This window comes from Entelurus aequoreus, linkage group LG06 (assembly GCF_033978785.1).
Source record: "Entelurus aequoreus isolate RoL-2023_Sb linkage group LG06, RoL_Eaeq_v1.1, whole genome shotgun sequence".
Taxonomy (NCBI): Eukaryota; Metazoa; Chordata; class Actinopteri; order Syngnathiformes; family Syngnathidae; genus Entelurus; species Entelurus aequoreus.
In genome coordinates, this window is record NC_084736.1 from 74,860,788 (window position 1) to 74,881,907 (window position 21,120).

The 21,120-nt window shown below is 38.8% G+C and overlaps 1 protein-coding gene across 2 annotated transcripts in view; it reads right to left on the reverse strand.

Annotated features, from left to right (window-relative positions):
- The window catches only part of zgc:110329 (uncharacterized protein LOC550500 homolog), a 32,799-nt gene that overhangs the window by 9,577 nt on the left and 2,102 nt on the right, over positions 1–21,120 (reverse strand). For both annotated transcript variants that reach the window (XM_062051523.1, XM_062051522.1), the window contains 5 exons: positions 16,790–16,975; positions 14,604–14,678; positions 11,703–11,798; positions 8,651–8,767; positions 2,753–2,809 (listed from right to left, as the gene is read on the reverse strand). In XM_062051523.1, the coding sequence (XP_061907507.1) occupies positions 2,753–2,809; positions 8,651–8,767; positions 11,703–11,798; positions 14,604–14,678; positions 16,790–16,975 (531 nt within the window). The remainder of the gene's footprint in view (positions 1–2,752; positions 2,810–8,650; positions 8,768–11,702; positions 11,799–14,603; positions 14,679–16,789; positions 16,976–21,120) is intronic.

The window sequence follows — 21,120 nt, forward strand, 5'->3', positions numbered from 1 at the left end:
CGTCCTAAATCAACAAACTGGATGGTCAAGCAATAGCTTTGGTTCACAGACGATTGTTGTGTTGTCACCCCGGAACGTTGCCAGATGCCACGAGGGAAACACATGGCAGCTCTATGAAAAAAAGTTGCTAATAATAAAGGAGATAATACGCAGACTTGGCAACACTAAACAGTGAATCAGCCTGCAACACACACATTACAGTAGTCTGATTCCAAGGTAAATGCTGTACAAAAATGTATACATTTCATAAAGTTGCTGTTGCTTTTTTTGTAGCACATTATATTGTAATGCTTTTCAAACAGTATTTATTTTCTGAAAGTTAGTTTTCCTTTTGAAAGGCATGTTACATGTTAAAACTGTGATGCATGGATTCAAATGATTTCAATAGGCAGGGCTGCTTAGAGATGTGAATGTTCTGAGCCACGAGGTTGGTCGTGGAACAGATCATCCTTGTAAGTTGATGTATCACTGTAAAAAGATTTGTATACAATTCTAAAAGTTCAAGTAAAGTTGTTGATTTAGCTCCAAAGTGGGAAGGAAATCTTTAAAAAAAATTGGATTGAAAGATACTTTGTGCTTCAATTTTCGGGAGGATATTAAGTAGAGATGTCCGATAATATCGGACTGCCGATATTATCGGCCGATAAATGCTTTAAAATGTAATATCGGAAATTATCCGTATCGGTTTCAAAACGTAAAATGTATGACTTTTTAAAACGCCGCTGTACGGAGTGGTACACGGACGTAGGGAGAAGAACAGAACGCCAATAAACCTTAAAGGCACTGCCTTTGCGTGCCGGCGATATCACATAATATCTACGGCTTTTCACACACACAAGGAATGCAAGCATACTTGGTCAACAGCCATACAGGTCACACTGAGGGTGACAGTATAAACAACTTTAACACTGTTACAAATATGCGCCACAATTTGAACCCACACCAAACAAGAATGACAAACACATTTCGGGAGAACATCCGCACCGTAACACAACATAAACACAACAGAACAAATACCCAGAACCCCTTCAGTGTTTCCCACACAATCATTTATTTGTGGCGGCCCGCCATGAAAGAATTAAGGCCGCCACAAATAGATTTTTCTGCTTTTTTTTTTTTTGTCCTGTCCAGCTTCTCAGGCAAATCATATAGTTGATGTAGATGCCCATATCAGCTGTTCAGATTTACTTTACAAAAGAGAAGTGTAGGATCAAGATTTTTGGAGCTCTTTGTTCAGTGGATCAGATGTTTGATGAAGCTCTGTGTCTATCTACCACCACTACCGTTTTCTGTTTATTTGTTACTGACTGTGGCAGGACACCTCTGCCTCTGTTTCACTTTATGTTGCTGGTAAATAATATGGTTGTAGTAGTAGGCTAAAGTTAAATTATTTAGTATGCACTAATTAAAGGGGCAGAGCTTTAAGAGACATTTTAGCTTTTATATTTTTATAAGATATATTTTTTGTAAGAACCACAATTAATAAATATATTTCAGTGAATAACTTATTGTTCAAATCTGTATATAAATATGTACATAAAGTGTTGTAATTATATTGTAAAATGGATGGATGGATGGACGTTTAAAACAAAACTGTTATTATTAATTAGTAAGTATACATTTTTTGAGCCTTTTTAGAGAAAATCATATCATTGTAGTAAATTATGCAAATTACTCGATGATGTCATGGTGATCACGCCCATAGCCACGCCCCCACCGCCACAGGTGGGGGCGTGCTGCCACTGCCCTTGCAGCACTAACTCTTCTGGGACGCTGCAATATACACCCCCCGCTACCCCCTAGCCCCCCACATCTCAACCTCGCCCCCCCCCCCCCCAACCCCGCCCACCTCAACCTCCTTATGCCCTCTCAGGGAGAGTATGTCCCAAATTCCAAGCTGCTGTTTTGAGGCATGTTAAAAAAAATAATGCACTTTGTGACTTCAATAATAAATATGGCAGTGCCATGTTGGCATTTTTTTCCATAACTTGAGTGGATTTATTTTGGAAAACCTTGCTACATTGTTTAATGCATCCAGCAGGGCATCACAACAAAATTAGGCACTATAATGTGTTAATTCCACAACTGTATATATCGGTATCGGTTGATATATCGGAATCGGTAATTAAGAGTTGGACAATATCGGAATATCGGATATCGGCAAAAAGGGCATTATCAGACATCTCTAATATTAAGTGTGAAGTACACATCGTGCAAGGAATTAAACTCCCATTTACTCAAATTTAAACGTTTACTTATTTCAATAATGTGGTGTTTTTTACTGTCTATATTAAGGAAAGTACATCCATGCATAACATTTCCTATAACAAGAAAGGAGATAAGGTTATTAGTATAAATTAGATTGATATGCATTGGCCAGTAAACAATGTTGCATTGGTATTGGACGTGAAAAAGTGGCATCATGCTGAATAGATACCATTTAAAGTTGACATACTTAAATCAAATGTTGCATATAGAAGCAGGTTAATCAACAGGGAAAATAAAAGAGGACCGTTTTTGAACAAAGAAAATGTTCGTTCCCCGCTCTTCCCTAAATATCACCAGGTGTCTCAAAACAAAGACTGTGTGTTTCCGCTCTCCTTGAGCATAACATTTTGTACGATTGTGACACAATCTATTTCATTATCTGTTACACACAAACATCCACTTACAGAAGCCACACATCACCTAATGTTGCACTACAACACACGGAGGAACACAAATAGCTTCAATTACCAGTTATTCCACGTACCTGTTTATCGAGAGCCATAGCCTTGGACCCACACAGGGTGTTAATGACCTCTCCTACCTGAGGAAAGAACCCACAATGAGAGAATGAGACCAGACACAAAACCATGTGGACATCTTGAACAAGTGATATGAGAAGTGTGTATGTGACCACCGCCAGCCAGGGTGTAAACACCAGTGTGGTAGAAAACAGCGGCGACTGTGAGGCAGGAACCAATAATGGCAACAATCTGATCTAATAAACTCATCTATCACTCTCTCTGTGTGTGTGTGTGTGTGTGTGTGTGTGTCAGAGAAATAAGGAAGAGTTGCCACTGCACCACACCCAGAGACAGTGCTTAGAGTGGAGAAGCAAAGTTATCATTGGGAGCACGGAGCTGACTCCCGGGAACACCACTTCATTTAAAGAGAGAAATGAAGACTATATACCAAAACAGGTCTGTCTGCTGGATAGCGACTAGGGCTTAATGAGAATGTCTTTCTGCGATGATAAAAAAAGATGTCATTTGTTACTGTTGACACCAGTGGGAAAAGAGTAATAAAATATAGACATTATGTCCACTCCTTACCAATAAAAGTCCAATCATTAGGATGTGGATATGTGCACATCTTAAGACAACACAAGAAGTCAAAATAAAAACATGTAATCTCAGAATAAGAGACTGTAATTCATTACACAATGTATTTTATTTCCTTAGTACCTAAACATCTTTTGGAACATTACATTTATAATAATGATAATGCATACTATTTAATTCCATTTCATTTTAAATGTTATTTTATCATGTCAGTGAATGGAGAAGCTTTATTAATTTAGGGCCCTATTCTCCCCCTTGCCGTTAGGGGTTTTCTTTTTTGTTGATGTTTTTTTTAACACTCGAAGTTATGCATGTTCTGCCGTGAATGAAGGCGTGCTCATTAATAATGAGGCTAATTTTGCCATGGCGCCTTTTTTGTGGGGAGTGTAAAAATGATGGTTTTCCTAACACTTGTGAATGTCATTAAAATCCATGCAAAAAATAACACTTTAAATTTGATAAGTTTGCATCAATCCAGGCTGTGCTCATCTGTACGTCTGTTGTCATGGTGATGCACGCGCAACTCTTCAGTGTGGATGTAAGTCCGTATATGAAAATGTGTTTCACTTGTTATTATAGCCACCCTGATGTTCTGTCAAGAGTTGTGTTTAGTAAAACAGATGTTTGTGTGGGTGTGCTTATGAGGGTGAGTGTGACAACTAACAGTTTGACATTGACGGTCAACAAAATCAGTCTAATCAATTGATAGATGCTATATTATACATGTATTTTTTATTAAATAGTCACATAGTTCAAAGCTTGCAGCCAAAATCGTTGTATGCATTGAATGTTGAATGTTTTCACCCGTGTTGTTGCTGCACGTGGCCATAGCCATTTTTCTATCCCTGTTGATGCTGGTCATTGGCCACGCCCACTCGTCTATGTTTGTCTCTTACCAGAATTACATGAATGATGACGTCACCAACAAATTAATTTGTCTGTGACAAAATATTATTGTGGATTTGTCAAAAGTAAAACATCACTAACAACGAAAAATAGCAGTGGAAAGTTGTAGTTATCGGTTAGATCCGGAGCTCGACAGCTGCTAGCTCTATCTTATAAGCATGGGATTTCCTCCTCTATTTACATTACCACATACTGTATAAGTATGACTCCAAAAGACGTGCTGTACAATCTTAGAGTGGTGGAGCCAGTCTCCTGATTTAACACCATAGAAAATATGTTAAAATAAATAAACTTTGAGTTGCAAAGTGATTTTGAGGATTTGGAGAGCATCTGTAAAGAGCAGTGGATCAAAATCCCCCCTAAAATTGTGGACCAACCACAAGACACACAGTGTTTCCCACACATTCATTTATTTGTGGTGGCCCGCCACGAAAGAATTAAGGCCACAACACATTTTTAAAAAATTTTTTAAATTTTTATTTATTTTTTATTTTTTTGTCCTGTCCAGCTTCTCAGGCAAATCATATAGTTGATGTAGATGCCCATATCGGTTGTTCAGATTTACTTTACAAAAGAGAAGTGTAGGATCAAGATTTTTGGAGCTCTTTGTTCAGTGGATCAGATGTTTGATGAAGCTCTGTGTCTATCTACCACCACTACTGTTTTCTGTTTATTTGTTACTGACTGTGGCAGGACACCTCTGCCTCTGTTTCACTTTATGTTGCTGGTAAATAATATGGTTGTAGTAGTAGGCTAAAGTTAAATTATTTAGTATGCACTAATTAAAAGGGGCAGAGCTTTAAGAGACATTTTAGCTTTTATATTTTTTTAAGATATATTTTTTGTAAGAACCACAATTAATAAATATATTTCAGTGAATAACTTATTGTTCAAATCTGTATATAAATATGTACATAAAGTGTTGTAATTATATTGTAAAATGGATGGATGGATGGATGGATGGATGGATGGATGGACGTTTAAAACAAAACTGTTATTATTAATTAGTAAGTATAAATTTTTTGAGCCTTTTTAGAGAAAATCATATCATTGTAGTAAATTATGCAAATTGCTCGATGATGTCATGGTGACCATGCCCATAGCCACGCCTCCAACGCCACAGGTATCTTGGCAGTTTATGGGAAACACGGACACATCTGACCTATATGCTTGCCAACAAGTAGTTCTCTACCTTGTACTGAGTTATGTTTTGCCTGGGGATCAAAAACGATTTGCTTCAATCAAACACAAATAAATGTATCACTACTTGGTTTTCTTGTCACTATCGCTCCCTCTGGACTGTACATGTTTTTGTATGGAAATAAACTTACAAAACCAGCAGGGCACCAAATACTTGCAATTCCCCCACTATACACAGTCAGAAGCCAATGCCAGAAATGACAGTTTGATAAGAATGTGCACACATTAAATTATACCATTTACTAAGTACATTAATCAGAGTCTTGTGCGATGATTATAATACAACAACTAGACAGAGCAACTACATTGTGCATACACGTCCACAATACGTTACTGCATACATCTGCTGCCTTTGCAACATGTGGAAATGATTCTAAATAATACCTGTATATTGCGATACATACTATATCCTTGTTGCAAGAAGCTGCAATATGGGTTTTAGACCATATTGTCACTTCCCAATTTCCAAAAAAGGCTTACACATGCACACTGCACTTATGTTTGTAGTATTATGTTGTTTCAACAAGTAGAAAATATATTAAAAAAAACATTGAGACTTAGAAGTTTATAAGCTGTGTTATTAATTTGTGACTGCAGACTACTTTTCTTTAGTGGATAAGGGGGACAACTGGCTCTTTCAATAGCAAAGATAAATAGACCACAGCACAAACCCATCAGTGACAGACAGCAGAATGTTAAACACATTTTGTCAAAACAAAGAATTAATGAAGTAATGGACTGTGAAGATGTGAAGTGATTAGCAATTAAAATCACGACTGCATTCTATTTAGGCATGCAGGCTTTTTATGCACGAGTGTCCCAAAACGCAATAGACCCATCATAAAACTAAGTAGTGTGTTTACTGCAAAACAAATGCCCGATGTGAAACTCGCCAACACCCTATTTAAGAAAACAAATGCAAATGGTTAAACTCACATTAAGAAACAAAAAGCCTCCTTGATTTAGACCGTTCCAGACTAAGGCAAAAGGGCAATTATGTAATTACTTCAGAACTATACCTATTTTCCTAAAACAAATTGTCTTGCTTCATAATTAAGGTACTTGATAAACACCCGGATATGCTAATATTGTTTTTTTCAGAGAGTGTATTGTATTCCCCTTGTAGCTTGTGTGTAGGTGTGTGTATTTCAATGGTTCAAGCCTCCACATGACATTTGTGTATCGCACACTGGACCTTCATTGGACCTCCAAAGATTGACTTCAAGTCTTTGTAAGTGCTTACGACTTGGTGTGAAGCACATATGGTAGTTTGATTACCCACACAGTGTCCTGACAAATGATTACAAAGACCGCTGCCAAGTTTTTTTTTTCTTTTCTTGTGTAATCTATTTTTACCCCATATTTGTTCCCACTACCGCACCTTAAACTGGAGTCCTTAATCTCGTTATATATAATGACAATAAAGTCCTATCTATTCTATTCTATTCTATTTTTACTTACGAATAAGATAAGCGGCATACAAAACAGATGGCGTATTTCCTTTCACTGTTTGGAAAAATGTCAAGAAATATTCTTTATTCTTCTAAAACGACTCAAAATGATAAAGTACATACCGTACTAGGGTTGTATGGTACACCGGTACTAATTAGGCACCGTGGTAGTAATGAATTAAAAAAGGTACTACACTGGCTTTGAAAAATACCGATAACGTTTTGCTGCCGTGCTGCGGTGACGCACAGAGCCGAAGCGTGTGTCAACACGCACACACAGAGCGCATACAAGCAGAAACATTGTGGAAGAATGACAAAAAATGTCAACTCTACTGGTTGATAAAGATGTTGCGTTAAGCGCAATATGGGAGGTATTTTAGCTCCAAAATTAATGACACGGAAGCGCCACAATGAAAGCGTTGGTTTAAAACATGCCTTGTCAAAGGTGGTAATACAGTATTACCACATTTGCTTCAGACGAAGGTAAATATTTAAAGAGTGACAGGTAATATAGTTAACTAGCTCCCTTGGGCATACAGCTAGGTGCCATGTTGCCAATTAAAAGCAGAGTCATACCGCCCACGTAGCGTAAACTAATGAAAGTGAAATGACTGAATTTTGTGACAAAATTCTACAGTTTGTGTTTTATCTTTAACAATGTGTGTTTTACCTGCTGCATGTCTTATCTGAGCAGGTTTAGCCATAGTATTGTTTTTAGCATTTACTAATTATTTTATTTGTCTTAAAGCACAAACCGAGAGTGGCAACCATAAATCATGAAGCATTTAATACAATGTCAACAAAGCTTTCTATTCTATTCTAACCTAATCCTAGATTATGTTAGGGTATATGTAACCTATACAATTGTAAATTGATCTTTGAGTGCAATAAGAAAACCCTACTGTGTTTATTGCCTTTTACTATAAATTCCAATCTTCTATAATTGTTTTTTGAGTGCAATAAGACATTTATGTTTATTGTATCGTAAGATTGTTTGTTGAAATGAAGCCAACAATGACATTTTTCGTGGTCCCCTTAAATTTTGAAAAGTATCATAAAGTATCGGAATACATTTTGGTACCGGTACTAAAATATTGGTATCAGGAAACCCCTAGTACAGGGGTCCGCAACCTCTTTTGCACCATGAACCGATAATGTAGGCATTATTTTCAGGGATCGGCTTTCCACTTGTGCCAGGTAAATGCAGCAAAAAATATGTGCATGAAAAATACAACTCACTAATGCTGAATTAGTGAGAGCCCTGGGCTTGTTTCTTTGCAATGAGATCCCCAGCAGGTCGATGATAACCTGCTGCAGATGTAAATCAGCCTTTGGCTACAATCTGTCACATTTATATGTTCATAAATGTGCATTGTATCAGTTATAACAAATATAACAAATGGCAACTTCCTATGAGGAGTTTTATTGTACATATATAAACAAGCCCTTTGGTGTGGCTAGTGGGACAGGCGAAAGTTAAATCGGAGAAAATGCAGTCTTTTATAAAATATTTAATGTTTCCCTGCGGGCCGGTAGCAAATGCGTCACGGACCAGTAACAGTCCCCGGACTTGTGGTTGGGGACCACTGCCCTAGTACATACGTCAGCTTAGGTGTCAGGTTATGAGAGAATTTAAATGTGACGTTTGAGGCCTCAAGATTTTGAAATCCAAATCGTATTACCTGTAGCCTTATTGTATTTGCCTTGGATGTTCCACTCTGATATGTAGCTGGTGTGATTGGTGTCATTGACGGGAGTTTAGCTCACCTTACCGGGGATGCAGCAGGTATATGGAACCCCACATGCAAGTGGACCAGTGCCGTTGCAGAAATGGTATTGATTGACTGCCCAGTCTTTATATTCATCCCCTCCACAGCATGAAAACTGAAGAAAAAACAACAACAAAATAATTTAGACAGGAGAAAACATTTTCTTTGCATCGGATTCCATAAAATCAAACTTGATGTAATCTGCTGTGGAAAACATGTTCACTTATAATCGATATTTAAAAAAAAATTATATTTCCATAGTGCAGATTTGAGAAAACAAAATCCAGTGTCTGGTCGTTCCCAAATACTGATAACTCAGTTTCTTTCTAAACTTGCACTGTCAGGCCAGATATAAACAGCATCTACACCATTGCAATTTGCATTGCTCTGATAGAAAATGCACCATAACCAGAACCTAGGATCTATTAATTGAGCAGCAACATGGTAAGTCATGACTGATCAAATGTTCTGAGTGTTCTGCCTTCGCTGGAGACCATGACCAAGAGACTGAATTTAAACACATCAGATTGGCGACACTAAGTTGGCTTTAGTGTGTGAATGTGTCCGTCTTTCTTTGTTGGCCTTGCGATGAGGTGGAAACTTGTCTGGGTGTACCCTGCTGCTGACCTGTCTCCGCTCGGGATGGTCTCCTGCTGGCCCCACTATGGACTGGACTCTCACTATTATGTTAGATGCACTATGGACTGGATTATCACAATATTATGCTAGATCCACTCGACGTCGATTGCACCGGTCGCCCTGGGATCTGCGGTCCCCTCCAAGGTTTCTCATTGTCCCATTGGGTTGAGTTTTTCCTTGCCCTGATGTGGGATCTGAGCCGAGGATGTCGTTGTGGCTTGTGCAGCACTTTGAGACACTCGTGATTTAGGGCTATATAAATAAACATTGATTGATTGATTGACACCCTGCTTTCCTCCACCCGCGTGCAGCTGGATTAGGCTCTAGGCCCCCCCGCGACCCCGAGAGGGACAAGCGGTAGAAAATGGATGGATGGATTATTGTCACTAAAACCAAACACATACCATATAAAATAATTGACTTAGCTTCAAGCCCCAATTAGTTAGGTACACCTTCACAAGCCAGCGAGCCCTTTAGATGTACCAAAAAGCCTTCACAAAGACAATTGTGCTTATTGACATAAAGGCACTAATTTAAATAAGACTTCTCTTATTATGTAGCCAAATCAGGAAACCAAAATGCATGGTACCTCAACATACGAGTACCCTAACTTACGAGTACTTTCGGCTTTTTGTTATGCTTTGAGTTGTGAGCATACATTTGAGTTATGAGCCTCTGTAGTGCTAAATGGTGTAATGATTGCCATAGTGAACCTCAAAGACCCGCCCAAAAACATCTGGTTTTAATGACCAGCATTACCTAAAAGCAAGAGATCGAAGTAACTATGTTTTAGCCTTCCCAACCAAGTCGGCGACGTCCTCCGTTGGTGCTGCTGAGGGTTAGTCCTTTACCCTCAACTCAGCTTTCTGTGCATAGCTGAAGCTGCTCTGGGTGTCAAAGTCGGTCTGTTGCTCCACAAACGGTGTCTGTGGTTCCGCTGCTGCCCAGTCTTGTGTGATAGTTACCCTCCTACCACATCGCCTAATAAGCGTCCACTCTTATTGTGGGAGATGGAATAACTAGAAATATCCGCTTTTTCAACGCCATTAGTTGCTGCTATGCCAGCCTTATTACCCAGCCGTCCCTCTTCTGTAACTTGGCTCTTTATACATGTTGGATCTAATGAGACGGGAAGACGCCAATCAGACAAAGCTCAAAAAGGATTTCAAAGTCTTCTTCAGTGTGCTGGAAGAGATGAATGCTTTACATTATTATTACATTATTTAATTAAACTACTGTAATTGTTTGTCGTACTATTCCTTGTCTAAAAGTTAAATTTTATTTTTAAAAGGCATGTTACATGTTAAAATTATGGTTTGGGGAGGCCATGCACAGATTAAATTGATTTCAATGGGTGAGTCGAACCCACGTTTCCTCGACAGTTGGAGCTGCCGGCACCTCCGCTAGCAGCACGCTCAGACACCCCCACGCAGCAACGAGCCTGCAGACAATCTCTAATCATCACACCTGGACCTGATGAGAGGGAGAGGCATAAAGACCAGCGGACCCGAGGAACCTTTGCCAGAATGTCGCTCATCTTCCCAGTAAGCATCACGACTGGCATTCCCTCCCCTGCGCTTTTCTCGCCTTCTCTTTGCTCTCTCCGTGTCTCCCTTGTTCATGTCCCTTGTGTCTTCCGCAGTGACTTCCCTGTCTTCCGTGATCGTGTTTTGCCTCTCGACATCCATCCGGATTCCTGACTGCCTTCCTCGATCCTTGACCCCCTGCTCGGACACGGACTACGCTGCCTCGCTCCTACCCTCGACCCCTTGCCTGTTCACGGACTGCCTCTTCGCCTTGCCCCCCCTTGATTCGACGAAGGAGACATCCAACACTCACAGACAACAACCCCTGGTAACATTTACACTATTAACTATACACATAGTCTACACCCATTCACTTAGAGTAGCATACACACGCCATGTAATCATCAAAGGTTTAAATAAAAACCTTGTGAACCGCAGTTCTGCCTTGGTTGTCGCCTCCTTCCCTTTTCTGTACACAACAGATACGAGTGTTTTGAGTTAAGAGCTCGGTCATTGAGCCGATTGAGCTTGTAAATTGAGGTGTCCCCCGGGGTTTGAAGCACGGCCGGCCGGTAGAAGGCCACGGGGAAGACCCATGACAAGTTGGGGAGACTATGTCTCCCAGCTGGCCTGGAAATGCCTCGAAATCCCCCGTCAGGAGCCGGATTAAGTGGCTGGGAGAGGAAAGTTTGGGATTCCCTGCTTAGGCTGCTGCCCCCGCAACCGAACCTCAGATAAGCGGAAGAAGATAGATGGATGGATGGATGGTTTAATTTTGTTTACTAATTAAAATATATGAGACGTGAATTACAACAAATGTTTATCAATTTTACAATTCTACAGTTCTGCTAAAAATACTGAATACTTTGTTAAAAACAACAATACCTTTTCTTGCACATAATCCAGGATGTTTTTGAAGTCCAGATCATCGTAATAGTGTTTGATTCCCTCTCGTATGCTGCTTTGAAACAAGGCAGATGTCTGGAACGGGTGGAAAAGGTGGGGAGACAATGACATTACTAGCACAAAAATGTTGTGGGCACAGTGAGCAAAGGTGCATAGCTGAGGCTCACAGTAGATTCCCAATATTCACAGGGTTACATTCTGAGCCCACCCGCAGTATGGATGTGCCGATATATTGATTCTCCGATGCATCGCAAAGTGACAATCAATAGCAATAAGCAGATGTTCAAAACTGATTATTTTCCATCATAGTTAATTGCGAAAAACTGCAGAACCTTAAAAAAAACACACGGACAGCTTTAAAGGATTTTATTTTATTCTAGTGTCTACTTAGTGTTTCCCACACATTCATTTATTTGTGGCGGCCCGCCACGAAAGAATTACGTCCGCCACAAATAAAAAAAATAAAAACATTTTTTTTTGGTCCTGTCCAGCTTCTCAGGCAAATCATATAGTTGATGTAGATGCCCATATAGGCTGTTCAGATTTACTTTACAAAAGAGAAGTGTATGATACTTCTCTTGTTGCCCTATTTGTATTTGACCACTACTGTTTTCTGTTTGTTTGTTACTGACTGTGGCGGGACACCTCTGCCTCTGTTTCACTTTATGTTGCTGGTAAATAATATGGTTGTAGTAGTAGGCTAAAGTTAAATTATTTAGTATGCACTAATTAAAGGGGCAGAGCTTTAAGAGACATTTTAGCTTTTATATTTTATAAGATATATTTTTTGTAAGAACCACAATTAATAAATATATTTCAGTGAATAACTTATTGTTCAAATCTGTATATAAATATGTACATAAAGTGTTGTAATTATATTGTAAAATGGATGGATGGATGGACGTTTAAAACAAAACTGTTATTATTAATTAGTAAGTATACATTTTTTGAGCCTTTTTAGAGAAAATCATATCATTGTAGTAAATTATGCAAATTACTCGATGATGTCATGGTGACCACGCCCATAGCCACGCCCCCACCGCCACAGGTATCTTGGCAGTTTATGGGAAACACTGCTACTGTTTTATTTTTGTTTTTGTTTTTTTGTCCTGTCAGCTACTCAGGCAAATCATATAGTTGATGTAGAAGCCCCTCTCTGCTGTACATATTTACTTTACAAAAGGGAAGTGTGGGATACTTCTCTTGTTGCCTTATCTGTATTGAACGTTATTAAATTGATTTATTCAATGTTTGGCGCAGGGATAGAAAGAAGAAAAAAAGGAAGACAGAGGGGGAAATCCTATATGGGAAAAAAAAGGTGCATCGATAATCTTTCGTAATAATTGTTATCAATTTTACCACCTTGAACCGTAATCAATCCAAATCGTGAGGTGCCTAAAATGGCACACCCATACTGCAAATAGTGAAAGAAAATGTGACTAATTGAGGTGTCTATAAAAGTTAGGGGTGTCAAATTATCGCTTTAATTGTGATTGATTTATTACAGTCAGATTGAGCGTGCTATATTTTTTAATCACATTATTTAAGTTTTTCATCGCCAACGTTATGGTTTGTGTTGGCAAGTTGCCTCGCCATTGCTTATGCTTGACTCGCAGTATGTGGCACAAAGATAATATGCAGCGACGGTGAAAAAGAGGTCTCACACTGACACTAGACTTGGCCAAGTGTCAAGCGTGTGATGTTAGTGGCTTTAAATAGAGCAAATAGCAAGAAATATACCTAACAAATAGTGTCAAATAATAACAATAACAAACTTAAAGATGTGTCAGAAGTGTGTTTATAGTTTGAATGTTATCTTGTTTTTAGCATAGAGGAGACATTTCTTTTTAGCATACCGCAAATCTATAACAAGTTATGGAGAAATTACGTCACTTTCGGGTGTGTTTATTTCTCACTCTATACAATGATAATTCATCTTTGCATCAATATAGTGATATTTTACATGTAAAATTATGTGTACTTTTTATTTAAAAAATAAGAGCACACTCGCTTGTAAGTAAATATCTTCATTTTCTGTCGTTAAATAAGGTTTAATACATTATAATTGCCTTTTAGTTTAAATTATAATTCATTATAATTACTGTATGTGTACGAGAAATACCTTAACCTGAAGGCTTTTCTCATAATTTTTAAGTGAGATTAAAAAAACTAATTATTCGATAATTTTTTTCAATCGCTTGACAGCATTGTGAGAAGTGTCTATTTTTGACACTATCAAAGCCTGGATTATGCTGCTACATCAAGACCCCACGATATGATACACTGGCTCACTTCTTCCCCTCCAAACTGCATGACGTTGACATTCTCCTCTGATTTTGGACCAACAATTGAGATAACAAGTGCCTATTATATTTATTAGATTAGATTCAGCTCCAATAGTATAATAAATAAAGTTCACAAGATAAATACATAGAAAGACAATTCATGTTTAAGCCCTTAATATGCTTAACATACTTATTTAAATGCATTATAAATCATTAAATGGATAGATACTTACCACTAATGGTAATAAAAGATGATCGATAGAGCAGATGGAATCCGAGGCACGGTTTTAGCTACTGTACGTTTCAGCCCGATTGTAACAAAGTTGACTATAGATGCAAGTGACAGCTAAATTAGCTATAATCTGGTACAGAACACATCTGTCTTTGAGCTTAATGTTTCTGTGCATTGTCCCTTCAAATAAAGACTAAACTAAACTAGAAGTAAATACAGACTATTTTTGGAGCGATAAAGCACTTTTTTTTAACAAAAATTATGAATTTGCGGGTAAGTGAACGCTCAATAGCGAAAATCTGGGGATCCACTGTGTATGTAAATGTGCACTCTGTTATTTGTCTAATAACACAACCTGCTTACCTTCTTCTCAAAAAGAAGCGCTATGATGAGGGCGATAGCCTGGAGAAGTAGCAAAACACAGAGGACGCAAAGAAACTGTATTGGGACAGAAAAAAAGAACAAAACAATTGTTTATGGGACATCACTTGGCATTTTTTACACTACAGTCCAAAACTTTAGATACACCTGTGCAGTCTAATGTGGTAATCTACAAGAACTATAAATAATAATGATCAGTTTTGATTAGAAGAGGAACTGCACTTTTGTTGGAATTTTGCCTATTGTTCACAATCATTATGAAATACATGCCGACGATGTATTTTTTTTAATGCATTTTAAATTTTAAATATATGTGCTCAAAAGTCCGCTTACAATGGAGTTTATGGGAGTCACGATATTCTGCTTAAATAAATTATAATAACAAAAGCCCTTAAAAACATCCAAAGACCTCCATTAAGGTTTTATATACATGCTGTAAGTATATGTGTAATGTAGTAACAGGCACATTTAATATTTACGTATTTTGATCAACTTAACTTAAATCAAAAACGCATCACAAACCTCGTGGTTAGAGTGTCCACCCTGAGATCGGTAGGTTATGAGTTCAAAACCCGGCCGAGTCAAACCAAAGACTATAAAAATGGGACCCATTACTTCCCTGCTTGGCACTCAGCATCAAGGGTTGGAATTAGGGGTTAAATCACCAAAAATGATTCCCGGGCGCGGCCACCGCTGCTGCCCACTGCTCCCCTCACCTCCCAGGGGGTGAACAAGGGTGATGGGTCAAATGCAGAGAATAATTTCGCCACACCTAGTGTGTGTGTGACAATCATTGGTAATTTAACTTGTGAGGAGGCGTGGCCGGCGGACCTGCAGCGAGGCGGGGCACGCCGGGGCCCTCCCCGAGATGGCTGCGAGGAGGCGTGACCGGCGGACCTGCAGCGAGGCGGGACGCGCCCGGGCCGGCTCCGAGATGAGCGTCAGGTACGTAGATGGCCCACCTGGGCGCAGTTATGCAATAACGTATCACTGTGTAAAAGGGCAGCAGCAGAGAAGGAGGGGGCAGAGGGAGCTGGAGAGACGCGGGTGCATGAGGAGCGAAAAAGACAGAGAGCAAGACGCAGACGACGACGCCGGAGAGCTGAAAAGCAACCGGCAGAGCGAGCAGTGGGACGAAGAACTGAAAAGCGACCAGACGTGCACGAAGGTTTATTGAAAAATAAAACTAAGTCACAAAACTGCTGCAATCATGTCTGTCCTTGGTGGTCCATGGAACCCAGAGGGAAGAGGTACTCCACAACTTTAACTTTTAACTTTAGTTAAACCCCCAACCCCCCCAAGACATCAATGATTACTACTCACTACGGAGTTCATGAGAGCCAAAAAACATAATAAAGCATCAATTACCGTGCTAGGTCTGCTGTCATTAGGATGCCGACCGAGAGATTCTTGTTATATTCCCGTTTTAGATGAAAAATGACTCACAATCCTCACAAAGAAAAGGAGGGTGGAACCAACCGTCTTTTCGTGCCGTTCTCGCCATTTCCTCCTTGTCTCAAATAGCTGTCAAAGCATACCAACTTGTCGAAATACGTCATGATTTATGATCTGCAATAACCTTTCACAAGCACAGGAAGCGAGAAAGCGAGAAAAAAACATTGGCACACAAGCTAGTGATCACGGCGGCGCTATAAAAAGTTTGTGTGCGTTCGCGCTTATAATAACAATATCACTAATACTTGGTTAATATTCAAGTTAAAAAATGGCGCTTTTTGGATGTTTTTTTATTGGGTTTTATGGGCGGAATAAAGAACCTCCTATTTAGGGGTTGGAATGCATTAAAAAAATACATCCATCGTCATGTTTTTCATAATGATTGTGAACGATTGGCAAAATTTAAAAAGCAGTTGCCCTTTAAGCTTTCGGAGAAGTAATAAATGAACAATATGTTGTGGTTGTAGCTGCACTGCATAACATGAAGAGCTGTCATGAAAATCCATGTAGATTGTGCAGGTGTATCAAAATTAAGTGTTAGGTACACTATTGGGTCGTGGGACTGACATGACATTATAATAACACACACTACATTTTGGCATTTTATTTTTACTTTATGGTAGTGTTGCAAGTCGGATATGACATTCATGTCCATATTAAATGCTGTAAAACTGACTGCAAGTGCTTAAAGCCACTCCCGCGAGCATCCTTACCATGTGCAACAGTGTCTTGTTGTCCCGGAGGGAGCCAACCATGCCCACAAGTGAGACTGTGAACATTACCAGGCCCAGCAGGATTAGCACCACAGCAGGAGCCAGGAAGAGACCCTCCAGAGTTCGATTTTTCTGCCTTTCCACCTCGGCATACACCCCGACGCACAGCACGCAGAGACCCATCAGCTGCACATAACATAAGAGGTTTTTTTCTATCATACTAATTGTCTCATCGATTTCGGTCAGAAGTGTTGCGAATAATAATTTAAAAAAAAAAGAAGACACCAATGTATCCCAACATTTCATGAGAGCCAATCATATTGGCCATTATATTAGGGACACCAGTAACACCATTTGTGAACACAACCTACCCGCTGTGCTGTGTTCTCAACATTGATCAAACCGTGTCATCACTTCAGGTTCATTAAATGAAACATTTTCGCATGCAGGTCATGCAAATGACCTGCATGCATGAATGTGGAGAAAAAATATAGTTTTTGTTTTCTTGAGCGTGGTTACGGCCGACAGTAGCCGGTTTTGCAATAAAGCAATTGTTGATCAACCACACCCTCATCATCATCATTATTGTTACAGTAAACACTAGTTTTGGGTTTGGCTCGTGCACATACAAATATATTGTACAAACAAACACACATTCATGCACACAATTAGGGCTGGGCGATATAGCCTTTTTTTAATATCTCGATATTTTTAGGCCATGTCACGATACACGATATATATCTCGATATTTTGCCTTAGCCTTGAATGAACACTTGATGCATATAATCACAGCAGTATAATGATTATATGGGTCTACATTAAAACATTCTTCTTCATACTGCATTAATATATGCTCATTTTAAACTTTCATGCAGAGAGGGAAATCACAACTAAGTCAATTGACCAAAAGTGTATTTATTAAACAGTTATTAAGCAGTGGCACAAACATTCATGTCATTTAAAAACAGAAAGTGCAAGATTGTCAGAGACATTTTAAAACAAGCTATGAGTGCCCTTTTGTGCATGATGTCACTAAGATGACATATCAAAACAACACTAAATTAAAGTGCACTTTTTGTACAGAACGCCACTACAATAGTTTAAAACAAATAAAGTGCACTTTTGTGCATGATGTCACACAAGATATTTCAATAAGCAGGGTTTCCCACACATTCATTTATTTGTGGCGGCCCGCCACGAAAGAATTATGTCCGCCACAAATAAAAATAAAAATAAAAATAAATGTATTTATTTTTTTTATTTTTTTTGGTCCTCTCCAGCTTCTCAGGCAAATCATATAGTTGATGTAGATGCCCATATCGGCTGTTCAGATTTACTTTACAAAAGAGAAGTGTAGGATACTTCTCTTGTTGCCTTATTTGCATTTGACTTTATTAAATGTATTTATATTAGAAACACAACATGTGTATATAACAAAGGGTGCAAAGTCTGCAGGCAGTAGGAAACACATGGTTAAGAGTAGGGAGTAAAACTGATGGCAGTCTAAAGTTCAAGATTTTTGGAGCTCTTTGTTCAGTGGATCAGATGTTTGATGAAGCTCTGTGTCTATCTACCACCACTACTGTTTTCTGTTTATTTGTTACTGACTGTGGCAGGACACCTCTGCCTCTGTTTCACTTTATGTTGCTGGTAAATAATATGGTTGTAGCAGTAGGCTAAAGTTAAATTATTTAGTATGCACTAATTAAAGGGGCAGAGCTTTGAGACATTTTAGCTTTTATATTTTATAAGATATATTTTTTGTAAGAACCACAATTAATAAATATATTTCAGTGAATAATAATAATAATACCTGGGATTTATATAGTGCTTTTCTAAGTACCCAAAGTCGCTTTACATGTTAAAAACCCATCATTCATTCACACCTGGTGGTGGTAAGCTACTTTCGTAGCCACAGCTGCCCTGGGGTAGACTGACGGAATAACTTATTGTTCAAATCTGTATATAAATATGTACATAAAGTGTTGTAATTATATTGTAAAATGGATGGATGGATGGATGGATGGATGGACGTTTAAAACAAAACTGTTATTATTAATTAGTAAGTATACATTTTTTGAACCTTTTTAGAGAAAATCCAATCATTGTAGTAAATTATGCAAATTACTCGATGATGTCATGGTGACCACGCCCATAGCCACGCCCCCACCACCACAGGTATCTTGGCAGTTTATGGGAAACACTGATAAGTGTCAAATAAAAATGAGCTGCATAATTGGAAATCAAATAGTGTATGTCCTTCGCTATGTGGTAGGTTCCTGCGGACGTTATCTCCTTCTGTTGTTGACTATTTTTTTCATACGGTGTTGATGTGGAAACGGTTGCCTCTGCATTTTGTGGGTGTGGCACCGAACGGAGATGTTGACATGCGGAGTTTCAAGCAGTCTTCATTCTGTAGCGGGTGACTTTTCGAATGATGCTACATATTAGCAGTAATGCTACTTTTTGTAGCAACGCTTTTGCCCCACACTTGACAAATTACGGTTGTCTGTTCGACATATTCCCACTTGAAGCCAAGCCACCGCCAGACGATGGACCCCGTGCTGTTTTTCTTGGGAATTAATTCTTCCTTCATTTGTTACCAGAATCGCACCTTCTTTCTCTCGTATTACCAGTCGCACCACAGCTAACGTTACCCATGCCACTACCTCTCTGCTTTGCGAAGGCTTATACGTATGTGACGTATGTATGTTTTATCTCTCTGTGAGAAGGAGAGACAACAAATAGTGAGAAAAGCCTGTAGTGTAAAGCCTGCAGCTAAAAGCAACTGCGTGAGAACGCAGGGTTTGCCACACATTCATTTATTTGTGGCGGCCCGCCACGAAAGAATTACGTCCGCCACAAATAAAAATAATAATAATTTAAAAAATATATATACATATATATATATATATGTATTTATTTATTTATTTTTTTGGTCCTCTCCAGCTTCTCAGGCAAATCATATAGTTGATGTAGATGCCCATATCGGCTGTTCAGATTTACTTTACAAAAGAGAAGTGTAGGATACTTCTCTTGTTGCCTTATTTGTATTTGACTTTATTAAAAGTACTTATATTAGAAACACAACATGTGTATATAACAAAGGGTGCAAAGTCTGCAGGCAGTAGGAAACACATGGTTAAGTGTAGGGAGTAAAACTGATGGCAGTCTAAAGTTCAAGATTTTTGGAGCTCTTTGTTCAGTGGATCAGATGTTTGATGAAGCTCTGTGTCTATCTTTCCACCACTACTGTTTTCTGTTTATTTGTTACTGACTGTGGCAGGACACCTCTGCCTCTGTTTCACTTTATGTTGCTGGTAAATACTATGGTTGTAGTAGTAGGCTAAAGTTAAATTATTTAGTATGCACTAATTAAAGGGGCAGAGCTTTGAGACATTTTAGCTTTTATATTTTATAAGATATATTTTATGTAAGAACCACAATTAATAAATATATTTCAGTGAATAACTTATTGTTCAAATCTGTATATAAATATGTACATAAAGTGTTGTAATTATATTGTAAAATGGATGGTTGGATGGATGGATGGATGGATGGATGGATGGATGGATGGATGGATGGATGGACGTTTAAAACAAAACTGTTATTATTAATTAGTAAGTATACATTTTTTAGCCTTTTTAGAGAAAATCATATCATTGTAGTAAATTATGCAAATTACTCGATTATGTCATGGTGACCACGCCCATAGCCACGCCCATAGCCACGCTCCCACCGCCACAGGTATCTTGGCAGTTTATGGGAAACACTGTATATATATATACATACATACACGCACACACAATGTTTCTGGATTCTGAGTCATGGGGAAGGCAAAAGAATTGTCAAAGGATCTGCGACCAAAGGTAATTGAACTGCATAAAACAGGAAAGGGGTATAAAAAGCTATCCAAGGAATTGAGAATGCCAATCAGCAGTGTTCAAACGCTGATTAAGAAGTGGGAAATGAGGGATTCAGGTAGACCAGCGAAGATTTCAGCCACAACTGCCAGGAAAATTGTTCGCTGCATGGTCGAGTGGCCAAAAAATGTAATTTTGGTCTCATCACTCCAAATGACTTTGTTCCAGAAGTTTTGAGGCTTGTCTCTGTGCTGTTTGGTGTAATGTAAGTGGGATACTTTGTGACATTTGTGCGGAAATGGCTTTCTTCTGGCGACTCGACCATGCAGCCCATTTTTCTTCAAGTGCCTCATTATTGTGCATCTTGAAACAGCTACACCACAATTTTTCAGAGAGTCCTGTATTTTAGCTGAAGTTATTTGTGGATTTTTCTTTGCTTCTCGAACAACTTTCCTGGCAGTTGTGGCT